This window comes from Protopterus annectens, chromosome 8.part0 (genome assembly GCF_019279795.1).
Source record: "Protopterus annectens isolate FY-2018-M chromosome 8.part0, PAN1.0, whole genome shotgun sequence".
Taxonomy (NCBI): Eukaryota; Metazoa; Chordata; order Ceratodontiformes; family Protopteridae; genus Protopterus; species Protopterus annectens.
The window spans coordinates 1662738904-1662766486 of NC_056741.1; the positions used below are offsets into that span (position 1 = coordinate 1662738904).

The following is a 27583-nucleotide window of genomic DNA, read 5'->3' on the forward strand; positions in this document are numbered from 1 at the left end:
TGACACCCAGAAAGCACATGTCCTGAGAGGGCACTAGACTGGACTTTATTTTGTTCACAGAATACCCTAGGCACCTTAAAACTGCCATTACATACTGGAGATGTTGTAGTAACTTGTCTTTGTTTTGAGCAAGAATCAGGCAATCGTCCAGATAAGGATAAATTTGTATTCCTCTCTGTCTGAAGAAAGCAATTACAGGAGCCAGAACTTTTGTGAATACTCTGGGCGCAGTAGATAAACCAAAGGGCAATGCAGAGAACTGATAATGAGAAGTACCAGCCCGAAACCTCAGGAATCTCCTGCAGCTGGGCCTGATAGGGATGTGAAGATAGGCCTCTTTGAGATCCAGGGTTACCATCCAGTGATCTTTGCCTAGCATAGGCAGAAGTTGTTGTAATGTTAACATCTTGAACTTTGGAATGTCTAGGTAGGTATTGAGAATGGACAAATCCAGAATTGGCCTCCAAGTGTTTCCTTTCTTTGGCACTAGGAATAGACGGGAATAAAAACCTAGGCCTACTTCTGATGGAGGGACCACCTGAATTGCCCCCATCTGCAAAAGTAACGAGATTTGCTCCCGAGCCTCCATCCTTTGCTGAGGAGGCACATCCGGCATGCCTTTGAAAGGAGGAAAAGTGTGAAAATAAAACTTGTAACCGTGATTTATTATATCCAACACCCATTTGTCCTGGGTGACCAAATGCCAGTTTTGTTTGAAAAGTCCCAACTTCCCTCCTAGAGGAGCTGCCAGTAAAGAAGGGTCTGGCAGTGGAAGATACAGGTCATTGGGTCTGTTTACGAAAGGGCTGACCCCTGCCCTCACCAGAAGACTGTGCAGGAGAACTCCAAGTCCTAGGTCTAAAAGAACCCTGAGCCTGAGCTCTGCCTCTACCACGTCTAGACTTGCCCTTAGACTGATAATCCGAAGAAGGATAAGACCATCCCTCTAGCAGGCCAATTCCTACTAAACTTAGGAGGATGCACCTGCATAAAATCCTTGACCGTCTGCATAGACTTAGCCTTATCTTCCATCTTTTTCAAAACTGATTCCACAGGAGGACCAAAAAGTACTTCAGATTGAAGAGGAGCATCCAAAATCCGAGCCTTAACATGCTCTGACAAATTTTGATCCTTAAGCCAGGCATGTCTACGAATAACTGAACCTGTAGCAGCCACCCTGGATGAAGCCTGAAGAGCATCGAAACCGCACTGCAAAGAATGCTTGCCAACTTGATCTGATGCATGAACCAACTCCTGGAGCTCCTTACACTCTATACCCTCAGATAAAGCATCCACCTTAGATTTCAATTGACCTAACAAAAAGTTCTGATACTTCAGCATATGAAATTGGCAATTCAAAGCCCTCATAGCTAACGTAGAGGAGGTGTACACTTTTTTCCCCCACCTATCTAAAGCTCTAGAATCTTTATCCAAAGGAACTGGATTCTTAGCCACAGAAGCCCTAATACCCTTAGGACCTTGAATAATAGTTTCCGGATCAGCTCTAGGACTCTTGTACAAATACTTATGTGCTTCTGGAACTCTGTAATATCTGTCCGGCTTAACAGGGGCAGGAGGCAAAGAATCAGGATTAAGGGAAGATTCAGAAAAAAACATCCTGAACAACATTAAGACAGGAGGAATAGCCAAGGGCCTATGTTGTGGCAGAAACAACAATTCTCTAAGCCGTTTCCGAGAATCTGAAAAATCCTGACCTTCCCACTTAAAATGTTCCCTCATGGAATGTAAAGTCTCAGAAAAAGAAAAATCGTCTGGCGGAGAAGCAGAAGGACAGGAGTCCTCTGCATCCGAATCTGAATAAGAAGGGAATTCCTGAATTTCTTCAGCTGAGGAATCAGAGTAGTCTGAGGAATGATCCATTCCCTCTAAATCTGCCTCCACCCTAGGCCTCTTCTCTGGGGGGGGGCATAGAACCCCTGATCAAAGTAATCAAGTCCTCCACCATTTTCAACATATGCTTTTTAGGAACAGGGGCTGGAGAGCAAGAACTATGACCAGGGCCAACAAGACAAGGTTTGGCCTTAGCATGGCCTTTAGCCACTGAAGTAGAAGGCCTAATAACCTTCTGTAAGGATGGAACTACAGACACCTGAGAAGCACCTTCAGCCGGGCCTAACTCCTGAGAGGCCAACTCCTGTAAAAGTATAGGTTCCCCCTGGGATTCAGCCGAACCCTCGGCAGGATCCACAGATTCAACCGGAGGCTCAGTAGAACCGGCGTCCGCAACGGACGACTCATCCGGTTTAGACTTCAAAGACCTGTCTTTACGCTTTTTAGCGGTAGCGGGCGTCGGGGGATCCGACGGCATGTTATAGTTACACCTTTTACCGAAAACAAGCCTGGCACAGTCTAATCTCCGTTTAATGGTGCGCTTATTAAATCTAGCACAAAAGCGACACCCGACCACGTCGTGCTCTGGCCCCAAGCAAGGAATACAGAAAGAATGATAATCCCTATGAAATATCTGTTTCCCACAAGAAATGCAATTATTAACTTTTTCTGACATCCGGATAACTGAGGCAAGAAAAGATAAAGATTTCCCCAACGGGGTACTTAGCCCAACTTGGTCTTCGGTCTGAAACTCGATAAATGAAAATTTCAGAACGCCGAATGGCACTTGCAAACGCTGCTTCTGCTTCGGACCACGCGGCAAGAAAGACTGAGGATATGGCGTCGGTCATGCGCTTAAGTACTACTACGTACTGACGTCAGCTCTAGGCGACAATGACCGACGCCAGCCCAGCTCTTTGGTATTCGGGCCGACCGAGGACAGCGGACTACCCACAGGTTATGACTGCAGCAATGTGAGACGAAGAACATCAGAGCTGTTCCCTAACCCAATTCAACTGTAACTGGGACTATTAGATGTGAACAAGAAATTCATCCCTGGTTTGGCACCTATGTCTCTAATGGACACTTTAACAACTCATTTAAATATAAAACAAAAATGATCACATATCCCACAGCCAACAACACAAAAACACATTTAAAATTAAAATGATCTCAAACACATTTGTTTGAACTTTAAAACAGGTTTAATGGCAATTCATTCTATTTATGCCAGGGGCATGATTAGCGTTTAAACGCAATATCCACTCATATTCCCTCAATTCTAACTTATTATTCAAATCACCACCCCTGGCATCCTTCAAAACCACATCCAAAACCCTAAACGTAAAAACATGATTTTCCTCATTTTCTTTCAAGTGTTGAGCCAGCGCATTAGTCATAATACCCCATATGGATTTCTGATCTATGTTCCACCATTCTCTCCTTTAATCTCCAAGTTGATTTTCCCACATAAAATGTAGAACATATCTTACAGGTAGCCAAACAATATTATTAGTATTTCAATTCGCATAACAATTCAACATACATCTTCTATTTGTAATAGGGTGTGTAAAACATCTCTCTCTAATCTCACAAACCGAACAGTTGTAACAAGGAACAGTCCCTAGTCTAGTAGATACGACTTTTACCTGCTGCAGAAAATCTTTGTAACAAAGACGTTTCTTAAGATTAGAACAGTTTTTATAAGAAAAATTCGGAAAACTATTAATATATTAATCAACTCAGGGAGAGATAAATTACACCAATTTTTTCACATGCCAGCTTCTATATCTCTACTGCATCACAAGAAACACTAAAATAATAACATAAATCCCATGATATACCATTATTAATTTGTAACTCATATAATTAAATTAACATTCTCTATACATTTTTGTACATCGGTAACATTCATTTCCATAAGATTTACGAAAGGAGCGTTGTTCAAATAGGTCACAAATTTGTTTCTCACAAATTTCACTAAGAAAAGTTACGACAGGGTGGCTAACAGGAATGAATGTACTGGACCTTTTATTATTTGATGCATTAGTATTGAAAAGTTTCCAAATGAAAATGAGAAAATGTGAATTGAATGACATACGAGTTACAAATAATGCTATATCATTGGATTTATTTCATTATTTTAGTGTTCCCTGTCCTATTATACCAAGGCTGTATGACAATCCAAAGATATATAAATATTTGCATAACCCCCCAATGAGACCTATAGTCTCTGGAAGGGGATGGATGACTGAATCCATATATTTAATTTTGCAAGATTTATTAAGTGATTATTTGAAATACGTTAAGAGTTTTAAAGACACTGATGATTTTTTAACTCAACTTTGTGAGTGGTATGAAGCTAATAATATTGCTTTTTTTTTTGTAACAGACATTGTTTCGCTTTTTACAATGATTCCTCAGGACTATGGAATATGTGCAATAAGAGAACTTTTGGCTGAAACAGGGAGTAAGAATGGTAGACAGATTGAAATAATATGTGAACTATTACAAATAGTCCTGAATAACATCTTCCTATTTGACAAATACAACCATCAATTAATGGGTGTGGAGATGGGCACACCTATGGGGAACACATCGGGCTTTACAGACATGGGAAGACGCACATTTTTAATAATTCCATCTATGTACCAAAGATATCGTTCTTTTGTAGATTTGTTGATGATGTCTTCCGTGTATGGGTTAGCAGTGAGTCAGAATTATTGTCATTTGTTGATTACATAAATATGATTACTGAACTTAAAATTTTAGTTGACTTGCTCTAGATCGAACATTGACTTTTTGGATGTCAAACTTTGTTAATAATGAAGGATTGAATACAACTGTATATAGGAAACCATTGCATAAAAATATGTATCTTGACAGAGGAAATATGCATGCCCATTTATTTTTAACAGTATTGTAAAAGCGCAGTTCAGCAGAGTTAGTCGGCTTAATACTAATGATAATATCTGCCCTTACCCAAATGCATGAAGTAATGGAAGTATTCATTGATAGAGGTTATGATAAAGCTCTCTTGGAAAAGCTTTATCGTGAGGTTCTTAGTGAAAGAAATAATATAATGAAACCATATTTTAGCTCAACAGATTCATACCAAACTATTTTTAAAAATAAGAATAGTAATAAATTATATTATGTCACAAGATTTAACAGATGTAGTAGAGATATAGAAGCTGTCATAAGAAAAAAATTGGTGTATTTTTGTTCTCTTCCTGAGCTGACAATATATTAATAGTTTTCTGAATTTTTCTTGTAAAAAACTGCTCTAGTCTTAAGAAACGTCTGTGTTACAAAGATTTTCTGCAGCAGGTAAAAGTCGTATCTACTAGACAAGGGACTGACTGTTCCTTGTTACAACTGTTCGGTTAGTGAGATAAGTAAGGAGAGATGTTTCACACACCCTATTACAAAACAGACAGAAAATATATGTTGAATTGTTATGCAAATTGTAATACTAATAATATTATTTGGCTACCTGTAAGATATGTTGTGCCTTTTATGTAGGAAAATCGACTCTGAGATTAAGGGAGAGAATAGTGGAACACAGAACAGAAATTCGTATGGGGTAACATGACTACTGCGCTGGCTCAACACTTGAAAGAAAATGGGGAAACTCTGATTTTTATGTTTAGGGTTTTGGATGTGGTTTTTAAGGATGCCAGGGGTGGTGATTTGAATAATAAGTTATAATTGAGGGAATATGAATGGATATTGCGTTTAAATGCTGATCATGCCCCTGGCATAAATAGAATGATTTCCATTAAACTTGTTTTAAAGTTCAAACAAATGTGTTTGAGATCATTTTAATTCTAAATGTTTTTTTTTGTGTTATTGGCTGAGTGATATCATGTGATCACTTTTGTTTTATACTTAAATGAGCTGTTAATTTGAATGTTACACTGATGAAGGATTATGTCCAAAAGCTTTATTATTAAAGTGTTGATATTGTGATTTCACATTGTTTTTTTGAATCTGAAATACTCTACGTGTTGTTGCTTTACCATGCTCTGCAGCTGCTTTTTTTTTGATGAGCAAGAATGGTACACAACAATGAAGCAAAATGCATGGATCAACTTTTATTTCCCGTAGGTGGAAGCAGCACTAGCAGACAACCATTATGATCAGAAATTGGAGGTTCTGGACTACACTTCAGCAAATAAAGGAGTCCAAAGTGGAGAGGTGTGAATACTGAAATGGGATGAGATAACTACTAATCTCAAATGTCACTCTTTAGAACCACTTGCTGCTAGTTTACTAGTAACACTGCTAATACTGTGGTTATGCAGCACAGAATTAACAGCCTTGATAAGAGAGCCACTTGCCTACCAGCTATGCAGCACAGAATTACTGGCCTTGGTTAAGAAAACCACTTGTTGGCGGTTGGCTAGTAACACAATTACAGTGGTTATGCAGCAAAGAATTAACAGCCTTGGTAAGACACACTTACATAGGCCCTGCAAGCTTACCACAGTCCATGACACAAGAAATAAAGGTGGTCAAAACCGCAGGATTATTGCATTCCACTAACTTATGCCACTCTGAACAAGGAGCCACAATTAAATATGTTGTCACTTACAAGACACAAAGAGATTAAATCTTCAAGTAAGGCAGGAGAGCAATGTCAAGACACAAGTTTGCATCAAAGAAATGTTTGCTAAAAGGGTGAAGGTTTAAAAAAAATTTCCGGAAATCAGGAACACCCAATCAAAGGATGAAACTGCACATGCGAAAGTGGTATAACTTTAAAACAAGCAAAAGCATTGCTATTTGATGAGCTTATGACTGCAACAGCTTTCCACCTCCAATCAAATACTGTCAGACAGAATATAGAAGAGTTTTGCAAGAACTTACCATAGGTGTAGATGTTAAAGTTATACACTGCTGTAGGAAATGATATTTGACAGCCTGACATCCAGCTCAATTTCCACTGCTTAGCATCTCTTCATCTGGTAGACCTAGCAAATATCATCCACCAGCCCATCCTGAAACATCAGGTGTAAAAGGACATCCACTGCCACCATCCTTTAGTCCTTCTCCTCAAAGGAGAAATCTGGAACCACAATACAAACCCCCACACCCCAGAAGTATACCCAGCAAGAAGACTAGGGGGCTTCCGCCCCATGACATGGGTCAACTCTGAGAAAGATTGGCACAATGTCAAGGGAGTACAGGAGAGAAGTAGGGACAACCATGATCAATGTACCTGACCCAAACCATAAAAGTCCCTAAAAAGGGAACTAGAGAGGAGAAGGAAGGGAACTGCTATTGCAATAGTGAATTTTCTATAACATCTACAACTGCATTAAGTGCCTACACAACTGTATAACTATATCACTGTTGCAGTAATGATGCGTCGGTTCATTCCTAAATCTCATATGGGAATAGGTTCTGGATACAGTCTGGATTTATTTATTGACATCTGATTACCGGGAAAATCCTTCTCAGTAGGAGTACATATTCAGTGGAGTTCCAGTGAGAAAAGCTCCAAAGTACTATGAAACATTATAAGAACAATGATGTTACAATCTTTAAAAATATAAAAAAACAATTATACCAAATTAAACAGAATATGAAAACATTGGTTAAGAACAGATACAACTTACATGACACATGGTTGGTCATCTTTCTGTCCATAACGTCACTTGCAATGAATGGTACTGCAAAATGATTTATGTTAAACACCTATCTGTGGTAAAAATCTTAAGTTGCAGATAGACTAAGAAATGCAAATCGCATTATTAAACAATAACTGAGTGGGCCTTCTCTTAAATGTTTACCAACATTACTAATGAATAATTCTGTCAGAAGAGTACAAAACACATCAGAATTTCTTAAAGAATCCAAATTGACCACCTACAAACAACTCTATTTTGGCTACATTATCCCCAGCAGTTAACAGCTACAAGATGTTCAACTGGTTTCTACAATGGTAAAGTCACATAATCCAGGCCGGCAGTCTGGCACACCAGAAATCAATCCAACTATAAAAAGGACATAATCTCTATTAATTTTGCTTAGAAACATTTCTGTCGTGTAACAGACATTTCTTGAGAAGATATTCCTCAGAAACGGCACAGACATTAAATGCAGCTGATTAAGCAACACTTTCCTGTCTCTCCTGTTCCACACCTCTTAAAAGTTCTACAAAATCAAATTCTACCCCACTGGCAAACTGCAAAACAGAATGAAAGGAGTCCAAAAGCACAAGTACCCAGTGTCACACTGCAATCTACCTTGTTCTTGAAAGCAATGACAGCTGGGCTCTTTCATTAGTCATCCTGACCTTTCTTACCTATTTCCTGGTCCGTTTCAGTGCATCCACGAAGCTCCTGGTTGTGGTTTCCCCATTCATCCTGGGAATAATCCTCCATGGTGCTGCCATCAGACTCCATCTCCTGGTAAAGGCCACTGCTGTTGATCAATACAGGCTGGCAGGGCTGGGGTTCCCATCCTCCCTGTCCAAACACCTGCTCCAGCTGTTCAAAGGTGTAACTGCTCTTCCTCTTCCCGAGGCCATGCTCCTTCACTCGACTGTAACACCGCCTCAGTGTCTGTGAAACAACAGTAGCAGCACCTGATTACTTGTTTACAGATCACATTTATATATACAAATATACATGCTGGATGCCAGCAGTAAAACAGTAAGTGTATCTAGTTGACTCAGATTCTGCCACTAGCACGTGCTACTTCTATTCCCATTGATTCTGCACAGATTCCAAGCCCTTTCCAATTCCATCCCTGACTTACTCTCTAGTAACCACTTGGAAAGCCTACTTTACTGGTGCACATCTTCCAGTGCAACAGTACTTCAAGTCTACAAGGAAGTCTAACCACTCAGGTTTAGAAGCTATGCCTCCTGCTATCTCAGGCAAGTCACTGAAGTACCTCTCCCCATCAGCACTCATTTATGTGCCAATTGCAAGGAAGTTAAGCCTCTTTTTTTGGTTAAAGCTCCATAACAAAAACATTGAAGAGCACAAACAGAAGTGATCCCCAGTCTGAGATACACCCTAACAGCAATAAACACAACATCTACCAGCTGTACTATTGATCATTTAAACTTGGTGAAACTCCAAAAAAGTACAGTTTTGTACCTACCATAAATGTAGATGTCCGATAGGTATGCATCTGCAGTCATAACATATGGGTTGTCCTGCCTCAGGCAGCCCTTCGGTCGGCCGAATTCCAAAGTCTGGGTCCGGCGTTGGCTGATGTCGCCTCCTCCCCGACGTCAGAGCGGCTGGGGTATAAAAGCATCAGCCGACGCCATTTTCCTCAGTGTTTCTTGCCCCAGATGCCAGGTGTCCTGTAGGAAGGCTAAATTTGGATAAATGCTGAAAAGCTCTGAACATCTGCAAATTATATACATATATAAACAAACAAACAAATACACCATAATAGATTCCCCCAGCTAGCTGAAAGAGGGGTAAGTTCCCTAGGAATACCACAGAGGGGAAGGAGGGTGGGTAATCCTGACTGCAGATGCATACCTATCGGACATCTACATTTATGGTAGGTACAAAACTGTACTATGTCCTTCAAGGATGCATCTGCAGTCATAACATATGGGTAGAATACCATAGCCAATCTGGGGGAGGAGGTACTAAGAGAATTATGGTGTAGTTATGATCCCCTGCAGTACTGCAGTTGCAAACCCTGCTCGGGATCTGGAGTATAAGGGTAGATTGTAATGCTTGGCAAATGTATGCACGGAGCTCCAAGTAGAAGCTTCTAAAATGTCCTTGGTAGCCACCCCTCGTAGGAAAGCTGTAGTGGTGGCTGTGGCCCTTGTGGAGTGAGGCCTGATATTTTCAGGAACTGTCTTTCCATGAAAGGACTAGCAAAAACGAACGCAATTTCCTATCCATTTTGAAATTGTCTGTTTGGAAATTGCTCTTCCTTGCACCCCAGTTGCATATGCTACAAAAAGTTGGTCAGTTCTTCTGTTAGTTTTAGTTCTGTCCAAATAGTAGCGTAGTTGTCTGTGTATATCCAAGGTGTGCAAAAGTTTTTCCCCTTTGTTCTGTGGGTTAGGGAAGAACGTGGGCAAGTGAATAGCTTGGTTCAAGGATACCCTAGATACCACCTTTGGCATGAAAGTAGGATTGGTTCTCAGTGACACTCTATCCTGGTGAAAAATAAGAAAAGGCTGCACTGCCATTAAGGCCTGTAACTCAGATACTCTTCTTGCTGAAGTGATTGCCAGAAGGAATGCAGTTTTCCAAGATAAAAACTGGAGGTCTGCTGATGCTGCTGGTTCAAAAGGAGGTAGCGTCAGTTTTTCCAGCACAAAATTGAGATCCCATGCAGGTAGGGGGGGGGTCTTCTTGGAGGTTTAACATTTTTGATCCCTCTCAAAAATGGTCTGAGAAGAGGGTGTGAGAAGATAGGTGGATCCATATTGTATTCTGCTGAAATTGCTGAAGCATGCATCTTAATGGATGAATAAGACAGGCCATTGTGGAACAATTCTGCAAAGTATTCTAGGATGTGTGCTAGGTTTGCCACTGTGACATCTGTGCCCTTTGATGTGCTCCAAATGAGAAATCTCTTCCATTTAGCTGAGTATGCCTTTCTTGTGGAAGGTCTGCGAGCCTCCAGGATAATGTCCTTCACCCTCTGAGATAATACGGTGTGGTTGGGCTTTAAGGAATCTTCCAGGCAGTTAGCTGCAGTGTTTTCAAGTTGGGATGCAGGGTCCTGAAATTGTTCTGCATTAGAAGAAGAGGCCATAGGGGAAGAGACCATGAGTGTGCCTGAGACATGCTTCTCAGTAGCGGGTACCAATGCTGCCTTGGCCAGTCCGGAGCTATTAGTATGACTTTTGGCTGTTCCTCCCTGATCTTCAGTAGAACCTTGTACATCAATGGGAGAGGTGGAAAAGCATATACTGTTAGGGACCTCCAGCTGAAAGAGAGAGAGTCCACCCTCCAGGCTTGTGGGTGGTATGTCCTTGAGCAGAATTTCTTCAGTTGGTGGTTGAGTGGGGAGGCGAACAGATCTATCTCTGGGATTCCCCATTTCTTTGTTATGAGTTTGAAGATGTCTGGATGCAGCATCCATTCGTGTGCATCCATGGTAGTTCTGCTTAAGCTGTCTGCTAGCATATTCTCTTTTCCTGGTACGAATTTGGCCTGCAGCTGGATGTTGAGATTCAGGCAAAGGTTCCAGAGATCCATAGCCATCCGGCATAGAGGGTAGGAATGTCTGCCTCCCTGTTTATGTACCACATGACCGTGGTGTTGTCTGTCCGTATTAACAGGTGTCCTTGCTGGAGGAAGGGTCTGAATGTCTCGATTGCATGTCTTACTGCCAGCATTTCCTTTTGGTTTATGTGCATGCCTAGCTGCCCTTGAGACCATAGGCCTTGGATACGTTTGTCCTCCATGTGTGCTCCCCATCCTCGGTCTGAGGCGTCCGTGGTGATGGTCTGCCTTGTTTTTGGTTTGTTGAAAGGCAACCCTCTGTTGGACTGGCAGGCCTGAGCCCACCACAGGAATTCCTTTTGAAGGCATGGAATGATTTGTATCATGGTTTCTAGACTGTGACTGTGTTGAGACCATACATTCCTTAGGTACCATTGTAATTTCCTCATATGCAACCTGGTATGTGGAATTAAAATTATGCAGGATGCCATGTAACCCAGGGCCTGCAGGACTTTCCTTGCAGTAAGCTGAGTTTGTCTTGTCAGAGTCATGAAGTAATCTGGAAGTTGTTTTTGTTTTTTTTCTGTGAGAAAAGCCATCCGAGTGATTGTGTCCAGATCCGCACCCAAAAAGGTTATCCTTTGGGATGGTACTAGTCTTGACTTTTGGATGTTGACTGTGTATCCCAAGGTTTGTAGCAGGTGTATGGCATAGGCCAAGTCCTTTAACAACTTCTTCTTGTTGTCCGCTTGTATTAGGCAGTCGTCCAGGTATGGATAAATCTGAATTCCCTGAAGTCTGCAGTGTGCAATTACTGATGCCAGGCATTTCGTGAATACTCTGGGCACAGTAGATAAGCCAAAGGGCAATGCTGAGAATTGATAATGCTCTGATCCTGCAAGAAATCTGAGGTGTCTTCTGCAATCTGGTCGAATAGGGACATGCAGGTATGCCTCCTTGAGATCTAGAGTCACCAGCCAAGACTCCTTGCCCAACATGGGAAGAAGTTGCTGTAGGGTCAGCATTTTGAATTTTGGCACAACGAGATAAGTGTTCAGTGTGGACAGGTCGAGTATAGGCCTCCATTGGTTTTCTTTTCTTGGCACAAGGAATAGTCTGGAGTAAAATCCTTGGCCTTGTTCTGTAGATGGTACCCTTTCTATAGCTTTCATCTGAATTAACTTGCTGATTTGTCTTAAAGCCTCTACCTTCTGGTTTGATGGAAGGTTTGGCATTCCGCCTCTTTTTGGCAAAGTATGGAAGTGAAACCTGTATCCTTTGTCTATTATTTGCAATGTCCATGTATCCTTTGTAATGCAATGCCAGTTTTTTGAGAATAAAGCCAACTTTCCGCCCAAGGGTGCTTCCAGTTGATCCCTGGTAGGCGGAATCAGCGTCAAGTCATTGGGTCTGTCCTGTAGTAGTGGTAGTAGTTGTAGCTGTTGCACCACTCCTCTGGTTTGCAGGCTGCCACTGACGGCCTCTGTAGGGGCCCTTGGATTGACTTCTGCCTCTAGGGCGCCTGTTTCTGCCTCTCTGTGCTCTGGAGGAGTCTGGAAAGGACCAATTCTTTGTAGGCCAGTTTCTGCTGAACCTCGGCGGTTGAACTTGCAGGAAATCTTTAACTGTTTGCACAGATTTTGCTTTTTCCTCAACCTTCTTTAGAATTTCTTGTGCAGGGGAGCCAAATAAATGTTGTTTTTCCATTGGAGCATCGAGGAGTTTAGCCTTGACATGGTCTGGTAAAGATTGTTCCTTCAGCCAGGCATGCCTGCGAATTACTGCCCCAGTCATAGCTGATCTAAATGAAGCCTCCAGTGCATCATAGCCACATTTTAAGAAATGATTACTGACCTGTTGCGAGTTGTGTACCAAATCCTGAAGGGATTTATGGTCTAAGGGTTCAGGTGCAGAAAGTTTCTTATTTAGCTGATCTAACAAAAATTCTTGGTACTGTATCATATGGAATTGACAGTTTAATGCCCTGGCAGAAAGAGTAGCAGATGTATAAACCTTTTTTCCCCATCTCTCTAATGCTCTAGACTGTTTTTCAGAGGGTAGGGGATTTTTGGCAGTAGCCGCTGCAACCCCTTTAGGGCCCTGAGAAATAGTTTCTGGGTCTGCAGCATGGGCTTTATGCAGGTGGAAGTGAGAATCCGGGACCCTGTAATATCTGTCAGGTTTGGAGGGGGCTGGAGGAAGAGTATCAGGTGCAGTACTGACATCATTGTACACATCATCAATTACTGTTAGAACCGGAGGTATAGCTAAGGGCCTATGCTTGGGCAAATGCAAAAAGGTCCTTAATCTTTTTCTAGAATCAGAGAAATCCTGACCCTGCCATTGAAAGTGTTCTCTCATGGAATGTAAGGTCTCCCCAAAAGAAAATTCCTCAGGGGGAGAGGCTGAAGGGATAGATTCTTCTGCATCTGAATCCTCATAAGGCGAGTAGGCCCCTTCCTGGTGGTCTGACAAATCAGATCCATCCGTGGAGTAATCTGAGGAGTGAGGTTCAGAGGGGTCAGTCCTGGGCCTTTTGTCTGGAGGTGGTTGGGAGGCCCTGTCTGGGTGAGGTTGGGAACCCCTAAATAAGGAGATAAGGTCCTCAGCAAGACTGAGGATCTGAGAACTAGAGGAAGGCCTCTGGGATGTAGATTTGGCAGGCAAAGCTTTTGAAAGTTTGGCAGCTTTAGCCCTGGAGAAGGCCTTAATAGACATAGAAGCTGGGGGCCTAGCTGCCCCACGTGCAGGGGTAGAAATGTCCAAAGGTATGGTGTCGGACAAATCCTGAACACTAGCTTCGGTAGGGAGTTCTGAAGCCGACTCAGCCGGGGCCTCTCTGGCCTTGGTGGTCGGAGGTATGGTTTCGGTAGTAGGAATAGCCGTGGACTCTGTTTCAGCCGAAACCGAGACACTTGCGGTAGGCCTAGCCGTGGTTTCAGCCGAAACCGCGGGCCGCGAGTGTCGGTCCTTTTCCTTGCGTTTTTTGACCATATGCGTAGTCAGAGTCTCCGACGGCATTTTATAAGCAAAATCGGTTCCAAAAAACTCCTCTGCAAACTCCGACCAACGTCTGAGAGTCCGTCGGTTGAAGGAGGCACAGGCTAAACAAGCTGATACGTCGCGGTCTGGGCCTAAGCAAGGAAGGCAGTAAGAATGGAAATCCTTATGAGATATTTGTTTCCCACAAGTTAAACAATTATTTACTTTGTCTGACATCAGCTGAGGCAAGAAAGAGTCCCCAACGGGGTACTTAGCTTTTTTCGAAGTCTTCGGTAGCTGAAATCTCTGGATCTGACCGACCGGCACTTGCGAACAGCTTCTGCTTCGGGCACCGCACGGCAAGAAAGACTGGGGAAAATGGCGTCGGCTGATGCTTTTATACCCCAGCCGCTCTGACGTCGGGGAGGAGGCGACATCAGCCGACGCCGGACCCAGACTTTGGAATCCGGCCGACCGAAGGGCTGCCTGAGGCAGGACAACCCATATGTTATGACTGCAGATGCATCCTTGAAGGACATCAGCATTTCTTGCAAGTGGGCAAGGCCTTCTCCAACTCTTTACTTAACTCATTCATGTCTACAGCACCAGTTTTGCATACATCCGTTCAACACCAACAGCTTCTTGCAGTATAAAGACATTCTCGGGAGCAAGATTCCTTAAGGGAGTGACTCACCAGTGAATAATAGACAGCACAAAAAATGGCAAAGTTTAAGTAACAAAATAGCACTAAAATTGTTACTCTAGGATATCTTGCTGTGGATACTTTCATCATCATATTTACAATCATATTATCCTAACTTGTTGACATGCATGGAGTGAAATGTCATAGTGGGATTTAGAAAAATACATTACTGTATAAACTAACTACACTAGAAATATTGCTAGTAATTATAAAGATACGCTATATTTTCATATATAAAAAATTTCCAAAACCGAATCATTTACAAACCACTTCCATGGCATTAAATGAAACCTCAGAAGACACCAAAAACAAATGTCACTAACATCTGTACTGCTATTTTAGATTCTGAGAAATCCATCCATCCATAACCCCTTTTCCCCATTTTTCCACATGGGGGTCGGAGTGTGACTTTAATGGTGACAATCACCTAGAGTCAAGGTTTAAACTGCTGGGTGGCCAGCCTTGTCTGGTAGTACTTCCACAGTACACTCACACCTATGACCAATTTAGTGTGCTCAATTCACCTACTGCATGTCTTTGTAATGTGGGAGGAAACCACAACACCTGAAGGAAACCCATTCAAACACAGGGAAAACATGCAGACTCAACATTGAAGGCACCCCAGTCAAGAATCTAACCAGGGAACGTTTTGCTGTGAGGCGACAATGCTATCCCCTATGCCACTGTTCCACCTTATTTTTGAGAGATACTCAGGGTTAATTTATATTTTTTATAGTTCTGTGAATAGCTCAAACTGCATTCAAAAAAGGAATTTCTTGCTGTCAGAACAAATACGAACTTATACTGTATCCGACCCTCTGATCCCTCTCGGCTGCTTTTTCCAGATTGTGGAACACAAACTATCTAACTATTCATTGACCCATAATGCCCTACTGATCTAACATACCTCAGATTTTATTTGCTGCCCATGAAACCAGAACATATTAGAAAAGGATAAACCAACAGTATCTGGGATTCAAACAAAGGAAAGAATAGATGAGTAAAATCTTACCATAACCATAAACTAACCATAACCATAAGCCGAGGTTCCACCTTGTCGGAAGGTGACATCTGCAAGCCTTACCCGGAAATGCCTTCTTGCCCTATGTTCTGCAGTCTCCCGAGGAGTACCCACTATACCTGTTTCCACATACTCAGAACGTTCCTCCAGGAGAACGTCGGCCACAGGAGGGACATCAGGTGGAGAAGGAGCAGCAGCAATTTCAGGCCTGAGAACCTTGGCCTTCTTTTTAGGTGGTTCTATGGACTTCACCAGATGACCCTTCCATCCCTAATGCTAAGCGTTTAAGATGCTGATTCTCTAAGTAAATGTGCGGAGTGTCTCAGGGATGATGGCCTGAGATCCCGGTCATGGGTAGGCCCAAGACAGAAAAAGGCAGAGTTTGTGGGTATCCTTATGGGGGAGCTGATGACCGCACCTTTACTTTCCCTTCCTGGATGACATGTAAAGTACAGTTGTGTACACTTACCATAAATGTAGATGTTAGAGTGTATTCACTGTTGCAGTCATTACACATTTGGGTAATCTGCTGGCAGGTTGCCCTCAGTCGGCCTGATTAACAAAGTCTTGGGTCCTGCATCGGTTGCTGTCCCTTCTTCCATGACGTCAGTTCGTCAGGGGTGTAAAACATGCAGCCGATGTCATTACATCAGTTTTTCTTGCCCCAGATGTCAGGTGCCCCCCCAATGGGGAGCAAATAAACACAAAGACACAAAGGTATACCTCCAACCAAAAGCAAAAACACCAAAAAGGATTTTAAGCATAGTAACAGAAAGTAGCGGTATAGTCAGAGAAAAACTGGGGGCTGGAGGGAGGGTAAACAGGACTGCAACAGTGAATACACTCAAACATCTACATTTATGGTAAGTGTACACAACTGTACTATGTTCTTAGTGTTTCACTGTTGCAGTCATTACATTTGGGTAGATTCCCAAAGCTATAGATGGGAGGAGGAATTTATACAGCATTAGGACCAGCTATAAGGCCCTGTAAGACAGCAGTGGCAAAGCCAGTTCTGGATTTAGAGAAAATTGGTAAATGATAATGCTTGGTAAAAGTATGTACAGAACTCCAGGTAGCAGCTCCTAGAATATCTCTGTTAGGAACACCCCTGAGAAAGGCTGCAGAAGTAGATGCCGCCCTGGTGGAGTGAGATCTGATCCCCTGGGGGATAGGGTTTCCATGGTGCTTATAGCAGAAATGAATGCAATGGCGTATCCATTTAGAAATGGTTTGTTTTGAAACAGCCTTCCCCTCTGCATCAGCAGCAAATGCTACTAGCAATTGATCAGATTTTCTTTGAAATTTAGTTCTGTCCAAGTAGAATCTAAGTTGTCTGTGCACATCCAAGGAATGCAGAAAATGTTCCCCTTTGTTCTGTGGATTGGGAAAGAACATTGGCAAATGAATGGACTGATTAAGAACCACAGTGGAAACCACCTTGGGCATGAAGGATGGATTGGTCCTCAGAGATACCCTGTCCGAATGAAAGATGATGAAAGGCTCCACTGCCATAAGGGCCTGTAACTCAGATATCCTTCTAGCTGAAGTGATTGCTAAAAGGAAGGCTGTTTTCCAAGAAAGAAATTTTAAGTCTGCAGTAGCAGCAGCCTCGAAAGGAGGTAGAGTGAGTTTCTCCAAAACAAAGTTAAGGTCCTAAGCAGGGGTAGGAGCTCTCTTGTGTGGTCTCAAGTTCTTTGTTCATCTGAGATGCTGCTTGAGCAGGGGATGAGAAAAGAGGGGCTGTTCTGTGTTATAGTGTTATAGCATGGATTTTAGTAGAGAAAAAAAGACAGGCCCTTGTGAAGCATCTCAGTCAAGTATTGCAAACTCTGAGGTAAATTGGGTGCTGCTGTGCTTATCCCTAAAGATTGGTTCCAGGCACAGAATCTTTTCCATTTGTCAGCATAAGATTTTCTAGTGCTAGGTCTTCCCGCCTCCAATAAGACATCCATTCACAGGTTTGCTGAGGGATGCTAAGGGTGAATTTAAGTGATTAGCCTAGCTGCAAGGTTCAATGTTAGAAGCTGATGGTGCAGAATTTGGTTCTCCTGCTGAGACAGCAAGGAAGGTGTCTGAGGAACGTGCCATGGAGATATTTGTGACACACTGCGCAGCAGCGGGTACCAGTGTTGGCATGGCCAGTCTGGAGCAATCAAAATCATTCTTGGTTTGTCCTGTTTGACTTTTAGCAGAACTTTGCAGAGTAGAGGCAGAGGGGGAAAGGTGTAGAGTGATAGGTTTTTCCAGCTGAAGGAAAGAGCATCCACTTTCCAGGCTTTTTTGTGGGGAGGCCTTGTGCAAAATTTGTCCAACTGGCAGTTCTGGGGGGAGGCAAATAGATGTCTGGGCTCCCCCATTTGCTTGTAAACATGTTGAAAATCCGTGGTTCCAGTTTCCACTCGTGTGGGTCCATGAGATTTCTGCTTAGTCCATCTGCCAGTGTATTCAATTTTTCTGGCAGGAATTGAGCTTGTAGGTGCACCTGGTAGCTCAAGGCCGTCTTCCACAATGCCATGGCTAGTCTGCAGAGGGGGTAGGAATGTATACCCCCCCCTGCTTATTCATGTACCACATAACCGTAGTGTTGTCTGTCTTTACCATTAGTTGTCCTGGAAGAATGTAGCCCTTGAAGGCTGTCAGAGCACTCTGTACCGCTAACATTTCTTTTTTGACTGATATGTAGGTGCATTTGATTTGGGTTCCATTTGTCCTGAATGCACTTCCCTGCCAGGTGAGCCCCCCCATGCATAATCTGATGCATCTGTAGTTAGGGTTTGGGCGGCAGGGGGTAGTGCAAGTGGCAGTCCCTTATTTTGGTGGCAGGCCTGTGCCCACCATAGGAACTCCATGCATAGGCAAGGTATGTTAGGAATCATTGTTTCCAGGCTGTGACAATGTTGACTCCATAGACTTTTTAAGTACCACTGTAGTTTCCTCATATGCAGTCTTGCATATGGAATTAGAAGAATGAAGGAGGCCATGAATCCCAAGGCTTTCAGCATTTGTCTTGCAGACAGCAGGGTTTTTGTAGCCACTTGTTTGAAGTAAGTTACCAAATGAATTTGCTTCTCCGGCATGAGGAAAGCCATCTGGGCAGTTGTATTCAAGCTTGCATCCAGGAATGTAATCTGTTGAGAGGGTACCAGTTGTGATTTCTTTTAGTTTATGGTGAACCCCAGACAAGTTAGAGCCTTTTTGAAAAATGCCAGATGATTGCCCTGGTTTTCTGCCTGAATTAGACAATCGTCCAGGTATGGATATATTTGAATATTTCTTTGCCTGCAAAATGCAATTACTGGAGCCAGGCACTTTGTGAATACCCTAGGCACAGAAGACAAGCCAAAGGGCAGTGCAGAGAACTGACAATGCAAGAAGCCTGCTTTGAAGAGTAGGTATCTTCTGCAAGATTCCCTGATTAGGATGTGCAGGTATGCTTCTTTTAAATCTAGAGTTGCCAACCAGGCATCTTTGCTTAGCATAGGAAGTAACTGGTGAAGAGTTGGAATGTCCAGAAAGGTGTTTAGAGTAGAAAGGTCCAGAATTGGATGCCATGATTTGACTTTTCTGGGTACCAGGAAAAGCCTGGAATAGAAACCTTGTCCCTTTTCCTGTTCTGGTACCGGTTGAATAGCCACCATGTTTATGAGGGAAAGTACTTATTCTTGAGCCTCTGTCCATTGATTTGGGGGGTAGGTCTGGCCACCCATTTGGAGTTGGCAGCGTGTGGAAATGAAATGTGTATCCCTGGGACACTACATTTAATACCCATTTGTCCTGGGTTATGAGTTCCCAGTTTTTTGCATGAAGAGCAATCTTTTCCCCCAAAGTCGCAGTTAAAAGGTAAGTGCTTGGTAATTTTAAAGGAAAGTCATTGAGACAGTTTACCATAGGGGGATGTCTTGTTATTTTCAAATTTGGAAGAGGAGGCCCCCCATTGCTTTGTTCTGAGACTCCCCTGGGACTGAAACCTGGTGCTTTTGGTGTGTCTGGATTTGGCTTGAGAGGACCAGGAAGGAGCTGGAAAGGACCAATTCTTAGTAGGCCAGTGCCTACTAAATCTTGGAGGTTGCAGTTGTAAGAAATCTTTTACAGTTTGCATAGATTTAGCTTTCTTCCACCTTTTTTAAAACTTCTTCAGCCTTATTGCCAAACAGGCGATCCCAATTTAAAGAAGCATCCAACAATTTTGCTTTAACATGATCAGGCAGAGATTGCTCCTTAAGCCAAGCATGCCTTCTAAGCACAGACCCAGTAACAGCAGCCCTGCAAGAGGCCTCTAAAGAATCAAAACCACATTGCAAAGTATGTTTTCCAACTTGTTCAGCAGAATGCAATAAATCCTGAAAATCTTTATTTTCCACAGTCAGAAATCAACATAATTTTCTATTTAAGCAGTCCAATAATATGTTGTTGATATTTTAACATATGAAATTGGCAGTTTAAGGCCCTGAATGCCAAGTTTGCATTAGTATAAACGTTTTTTACCCCATCTATCTAGCACCCTGGAGTCTCTATCAGAAAGGGGTAGGATTTTTAGCAATAGAAGCCTTAATGCCCTTAGGCCCCTGAGAAATGGTTGCAGGATCTGCAACAGGATTTTTGAAAAGGAACTTGTGGGTCTCAGGAACCCTGTAGTATCTGTCAGGTTTACTAGGAGTTGGAGGCAGGGAATCAGGGGCCATTACTGGATTCCAAAAACACAACAACAATGTCTAGTACAGGAGGTATAGCCAAAGGCCTATGCTGAGGTAAAAGAAGAAAATCCCTAAGCCTCTTTTTTGAATCAGAGAATTCCTGACTTCCCCAGTGGAAATGCTCCCTTAAGGTATGTAAAGCTTCACCAAAAGAAAAATCCTGAGGGGTGGAAGCAGAGGGAATGTAATCCTCTGCATCAGAATCCTCAAATAGGTATGGACAAATCCAGGTCATTAGAAGAGTCAGAAGAAACAGAGTCCTGATCAGAAAATTCATTGTCTAGCTCAGCCCTACGCCTCTTAGAAGGAGGGGGGGGGGGTTGACTACCCCTGATTAGAGTAATTAGATCTTCAGCCATTTTGATCATTTGTTTTTTAGGCATAGGGGCCTGAACATGTGGCCCAGGCACTTTCTTTTTCGACAGAGATCAAGATTTAGGCCTTAGTATTGAAGGTGGAGTTGGTTTAATATGCAAGTCTGTAGGCCTGAATAAATCCTCAGAAGCCGGTGCCTGCACAGCGGCTCCGGACCCATCCAAGGTAGAGACATCCCCAGGTTCCACAGATGAAGTATCTCATGGCATACCGGACTCCGAATGGGTCTCAGTAGAGGCCTGCGAGTCAGAAGTAGCGGGTATCAGGGGTGCGAAAGTGCCTCACTGAGTACTAGCAAACTGGCGACTGGCGAGAAGCATCGTCGGCAGCTTTGGACCTCAACGGTCTGTCTCGGACTTTATCTTTGCATTTTATTTTGAAATCTCAGTAGTCGGATGGCTAACCGACGTCATTTCTGGATAATTAAACCGAGAAACTAAATATTTAGAGGCAAAATGTACTGACAACGGATAGTGCGCGGATTAAATAAAGCACAAAACCGACAGCAAGGTACGTCTTGGTCAGGACCTAGGCAAGGAATACAGTAGAGATGAACATTTTATGAGGTATTTGCTTTCCACAAGTAATGCAATTATTAACTTTTACAGAAATCGGTAAGGAGCAAGAAAAAGTTTCCCCAATGGGGTACTTATCTTTAAGTTGAAGACTTTGGTTCTGAAACTCGAAAATGAAAATTTCAGGAGTCGGCCGACTGGCACTTGCAAACTGCTTCTGCTTCGGGCACCGCACGGCAAGAAAGACTGATGTAATGATGTCAGCTGCATGTGGTATACCTCTGACGTCATGGAAGAAGGGACAGCAACCGATGCAGGACCCAAGACTTTGTTAATCAGGCCGACTGAGGGCAACCTGCCAGCAGATTACCCAAATGTAATGAATGCAACAGTAAAACACAAAGAACATCCTAAACAGTCATGCAGTGACAAAAGGAAATCAGAAACAGCTCCAATGGGGTACTTATCTTAGAAACTTGATAAGATGGAACAGACAGCACGAAGCAGATGTTCGAATGGCAGCAGAGAAGTTCTGAGAAAAGGTGCATGCAGACTTCACTTTTATGGCCCATGCTCCCTAGGCCAATGTCAGACTTCCCACGTACCTAGCAGTGACTATAAGCTTTAGTATACTGGCTGGATGTTCAGGTAGCAAGCAGAGGATAATCCAAGAGTTTGGAATACTGCAACATGGAAGAGAAGGACACCAGTAGTTCCTCCAGCATCTTAATATCCTTCTAAAAGTCAAACAAGGAAGGGGATGAAAGGAGGGAAGTTGAGGAAGAATGAAAGTGGCAACACAGAATAGTGATTCGTAATTCATGCTGCTTAATTAATAACCAATCAGCAATAAATAAAAAAAGAAGTCATGTTCTTACCATAACGTTCCATGTGAGTTGTTCATTTCGCCTTTGTTCTTTAAACGTGGGTTCGGAGCCGATCCATCGGCTCCGAGTCGGCCGCTTTCCAAGCTCAAGATCTTTGAGTTAGCTTGAGGCACAGTCTCTATCCCATGATGCTCTCCTACCAACCCCAGATCTAGTTTACTGAACCAGCAAGAAAAACACACACTAAGCAACCAATTATAAACAATGTACAAAGTACATAACTATTTACAATAGCTAAACAATAATCTGGTTGGAAAGAAGAACATTAGCAAGACCAGCCAGACCACCAGTCATACCTGTTCTTCCATAACCTGGAGGGGGAAGGTGGGAGGCAGTGTAAGAACAAAGGCGAGATGAACAAGTCACATGGAATGTTATGGTAAGAACATAACTTCTTTATGTGAAGTTGGTCAATCTCGCCGTTTGTTCTTTATACGTGGGTAGTGTCCCAAGCACCCTAATCCTGGGTGGCTCACGGGAGTATATTCCTGAGAACGGTGGAACCAAAAGAAGCCCTGTCCACTTTGTAATGAGTGATAAACGTATGAGGTTTGGACCAAGTAGCAGCTGCACAAATGGTGTCCAAAGGTAGATGGGCTGCATGGGCTAAAGATGTAGAAACAGCCTTGGTAGAATGAGCTTTCACCTCACGTTCTAAAGGTTGTTTAGCTGAAGAATATGCAAGTTTCATACAATTCATACAATCAGCGATCCATTTGGACAATGTAACTTTGGATACCGACAAACCTTTCTTATTGTCTGCACAGGAAACGAATAGTTGATCAGATTTCCTAAATTCTTTTGTTCTGTTCAAGTAAAACCTCACTTGTCTGTGAACATCAAGCTTATGTAACATGTACTCCATTCTACGAGTATGATGTCTGAAAAAAGTAGGAAGGTCAATAGACTGGTTCAAATTTGCCTTGGAGCAGACCTTAGGAAGAAAAATAGTATTTGTTCTTAAAGACACTCTGTCGGGGTGAAAGACTAGATATGGGAGTCTGATTGTTCAGAAACTCTACGAGCCGAAGTAATAGCCACTAAGAAAATTGTCTTCCAAGAAAGGAACTTCAAAGGACAAGATGATGCAGGCTCAAAAGGTGGAAGAAGGAGTTGAGATAGCACCAAATTCAGATTCCAGGGAGTAACAGGATGTCTGATAGGTGGCCTAAGGTGATGAGTCCCTTTCAAAAAGGCTTTACATAATCTGTGGGACATAATGTTTGAGCCACTGCATCCCACATGGAAGTTAGATATGGCAGCTAATTGAACCCTTATCGTAGAAGCTGCAGCACCATCGTGAAAGAGCGAAGTCAAGAATTCCAGAATACTATGAATAGGGGCAACATAGGGATCAATAACATGTTGAGAAGCCCAATGAACAAATCGCCTCCATTTGTTACTATAAAGTTTCCTGGTGGAGACAGAGAGGAAACTAAAATATGTTGAACCGTTGGAGACAAATCATGTGACCTGGCTAGGTTGGGAAGTGGAGCAGCCAAGCTGCCAGTTTGAGGGAGACAAGAGAGGGGTGAAGAATTCCCTATGAATGAGTCAGAAGGTCTGTCACTGGGTCCAGAACCCAAGGTTCTTCCACTTGGTATTGCAGGAAGGGGAATCATATCTGCCGAGGCCAAAACGGGGCTATTAGAATAACAGTCCTTCCCAGGCTTTAGGCTTTCTGTAAGAATCTGGGAATCAGGAGGAATTGGAGGGAAGGCATATAGGACACCCGAGGGCCAATCGTGTACAAGCGAGTCCCTTGGGCTGTCCCCCCTGGTGAGGGGTACAGGGCAAAGTAGCTTCTGCATTTTGCATTCAGCGGGGATGCAAAAAGGTCGCAGCAAGGCTGGCCTAATCTCCAGAATATCCTTTCCGTCACTTGTTTTTTGAGGGTGCACTCATGGGGCAACAGAATGGCTCTGCTCAGTTTGTCTGCTATCATGTTGGATGACCCGGGTATGTGTGTTGCTATCAGAAAGTGCCCGGTGGATACAACCCATTGCCAAAGTCTCAGGGCTTCTCAGCATAAGGGATAAGACTTGGTTCCCCCTTGCTTGTTGATTTACCAGACTACCGACATGTTGTCTGTCTGTATTGCAATGGTCTCTTGAGGTAGAGAGTTGTGAAAGTGTTGCAACGCTAGAAACACCGCTCTCAACTCTAAGACATTGATGTGCAAATGAGATTCCATCTCTGACCAAGTGCCTTGGACAGTTCTTCCCTGAAATAGCCAGCCCCACTATCAGGGAAGCATCCGTGGTCACTGTGCCTGTGGGAGGGGGAAGTATAAATGGGCGACCTACAGTAACTTGGTGGCTGTTCAACCACCAAAGAAGGTCCTTTTTGCAAGCATTTGTCAGAATAATCGTGTGTGACACTGGAATCTGTTGATAAGACCACTGTGTGAATAGTAGCCATTGGAGTATCCTCATGTGCATTCGACCCAGAGTAACCACTATAAGTGTAGCTGCCATGGTGCCTAGCAGCTTCAGGACCTGGAATGCTGGAACGTTCCTTTCCATTAACAACTGGGACACTTGACTTTGCAAAGATATTACTCTTTCCAGAGGCAATCTGACCAGGGAGGTGGTGGTGTCTAGATTTGCTCCTATAAAGGAAATATGGTGTGACGGCAATAAAGCAGATTTTTCGAAATTTAAAGGCAATCTGACCAGGGAGGTGGTGGTGTCTAGATCTGCTCCTATAAAGGAAATATGCTGTGACGGCAATAAAGCAGATTTTTCAAAATTTAAAGTTATGCCCAACCCTAGAACACAGGTTGATAGTGTAATCTCTGGGGCAAATTAGATGACGCCTGGTGGTGGTGGTGAGGAGCCAGTCATCGAGATATTGAAACACCCAGAATCCTAAGCGTCTCAGGTGAGCCGTGAACACTCTTGGGGCTGTGGTGCGACCAAAGGGCAGAGCTCGGAACTGGTAGTGACTGGCCCCCAGCTGGAAACGCAAGTGATCTCTGGATGGCCTGGCCATTTTGATGTGATAGTACACATCCTTGAGATCTATACAGCACATCCAATCGCCCATTTCATGAAACGGAAGTATCGATTGAAGCATGACCATCCAGAACTTTTCCTTTTCGACAAAGGTTTTAGTTTGCTGAGGTCTCAGATGGGCCTCCAGTCCCCTGTTTACTTTGGAACTAAAAAGAACCTTGAGTAAGTTCCAGATCCTATCTGGTCTGCTGGGACTGGCTGGATGACTCTTTTTCAGGAAGCCTTTGAATTTCTATGGTTGCTAGATTCCGCAGACTGGGTGGAATGTGTGGGATTCTTGTACAAATGGAAGGGGATTCTGAAAAGGGAATGATGTAACCTCTGGTAATTATGCTTTTTACCCAAGAATCTGATGTAATTCCTAGCCAGGCATCTGGGTATAAAGCTAAGCGACCCCTGCCTCCCTCCAGAGCAGGACAGTCAGGCCTCCTCTCAGGAGCGCTGACAGAGCTTGCCAAGAAACTACTCCCTGTCACCCTGGTTCTGCGGACTCCCTCTGCCACCTGGGTGGCATCTACCATTATACCCACCCTTCTCTGCCCCTGGAGGGGGGTTCACTACGTGTGTTCTGGAAAGCTCCTTGGGACTTTCGGAACCACTTTTTTCCACCTTTCTGCCCTTTGGGGTATGGTCTAGTGGGGGTGGAAAAACAGACTCCTATGGCAGTGAGTCCTTCCATCCTGCTCACACATAGGGAGAGTCTCCTTGACTTTAGGCCCAAACAAGGAAGAGCCATCAAATGGGGTATTAACAATGGAAGACTTGAAAGGCTTCCGCAAAGGAGCATAAGCGCATCCAGGATCGTCTTCGCAGAGCTATCGCTGAACCTGCTGCCTGGCTCGATCCATCGGCTGCATAAGAAATAAGCCGCATGGACGCGTTCACAAAAGAATTAATGGTGTTAAGCTGTGCCGTTACTTTCTCTGAAACAGCATAATCTGTTTTGTCCTGTAGAGTATCTCCAAGATCTTTGAGATCATCTCGTTGAGGACGAGTAAAGTGGGTCAAATAGTTGAGCGATCTCACTGCAAATGTCGCAGAACTAAAGATGCGTTTCCCGTATCTGTCCATAGTCCTAGAGTCTTTATTAGGAGGATGAACAGAAGAGGAGGTTTCTGACATCTCTTTCTTGGTGGCCGCCGCCACCACTACGGCATCAACGGGGACTTCCTTCATAAGAAAAGACCTGTCTTGAGGGGAGGTGATAAATTTGTTGGGCCTCCGAGGGACCGGTTCCATGGAATCAGATGTCTCCCACGCCCTTCGAGTGACCAAGTCCATTAATTCATCAAAGGGCGGAGTAACCCAGGAGGTGGAAGGTGAGACCCAAAAGCCTTTAGGAGCACAGACACATCCTCAGTAGGGGGTAAGGGACTGCCAGCTACCCCTCTGCCTGAATATTTCCAGGATATCTGCAAATGAGACATCCTCAGAGGAGGACCGTGGGGACCCTTCTGATTCTTCTAAGTCGGTGTCTGATGTTAAGGATTCCTGAGGGGAATCTAAATGCCTCCTCTTGCACAGTCTTTTCTGGGGACTTCATCAGTGGGGGCATCTGGTAAAGTCTCAGTCAAGCAGGAGTCGCCCAATGGGGTTACCTGAGGCTCTGGGTCTCGATGCTTGGTGGAAACCTGTGGTGTAGGGACAGAACGCAGCCCTTTAGGGGAGGAAGAGGAAAGATCCGAAGAGGTAAGGGTCTAGCGGACATGACCCTCCTCATGGCATCGAAGGCACCAGTTTCTCAACCCAATGAGTCCGCTGGTTCCGATGAAGACGGCAACCTCCCAGGGGCCGTGACCACAGGCTCCGAACCAGAGGACAGAACCAAGCTCATCTGCTCCGGAGCCCTGAGAGTGAGAGTCGGAACCGAAGCATCGGTTTGACTCTCTCCTCGGGAACCAGCGAGAGAGTGTCGGCTCAGAGACTCTTCGATCAGAACCGAAGAAGTCAAGGTCGACGAAGCCGAGGGCACTGGAACAGGCCTCAGCTCCGAGGGTTCCACCACTATCGGATCGTCTCTTTCCGGCTCCGAAGGCTCAACTGGCTTCGGAGGAGGAGCAGAAATCGTGGTGGTGGGGGGGTCATAGGTTTCAAAGCCAACTGGGTCGAAGCTGAAAGCAATTTGGCCAGGGCCGGGTTCACCAAATGTCTCTGCACCACGCGGTCCACATCTATGTCGGAAAGGGTACTGGAAGAACGGGGTCGAAGGAGCTGAAGAAGCCACCGACTTAAGGATCGCGGACTTTAAAACCTCCGACACTGGTTCCAACACAATGACTTGGCTCCAAGATAAGATCTCGGTGCACGGCTCCGATGGCTGCGGAGCCGGCGACCGAGTCTTCCCAGAGGTGCTCAGAGCAGAAGACTT

The 27583-nt window shown here is 43.8% G+C and overlaps 1 protein-coding gene across 4 annotated transcripts in view; it reads right to left on the reverse strand.

Annotated features, from left to right (window-relative positions):
- The window catches only part of MSANTD2 (Myb/SANT DNA binding domain containing 2), a 954611-nt gene that overhangs the window by 602808 nt on the left and 324220 nt on the right, over positions 1–27583 (reverse strand). For all 4 annotated transcript variants that reach the window (XM_044081184.1, XM_044081185.1, XM_044081186.1 and 1 more), the window contains exon 2: positions 8165–8423. In XM_044081184.1, coding sequence (XP_043937119.1) covers positions 8165–8423 — 259 coding nt within the window. The remainder of the gene's footprint in view (positions 1–8164; positions 8424–27583) is intronic.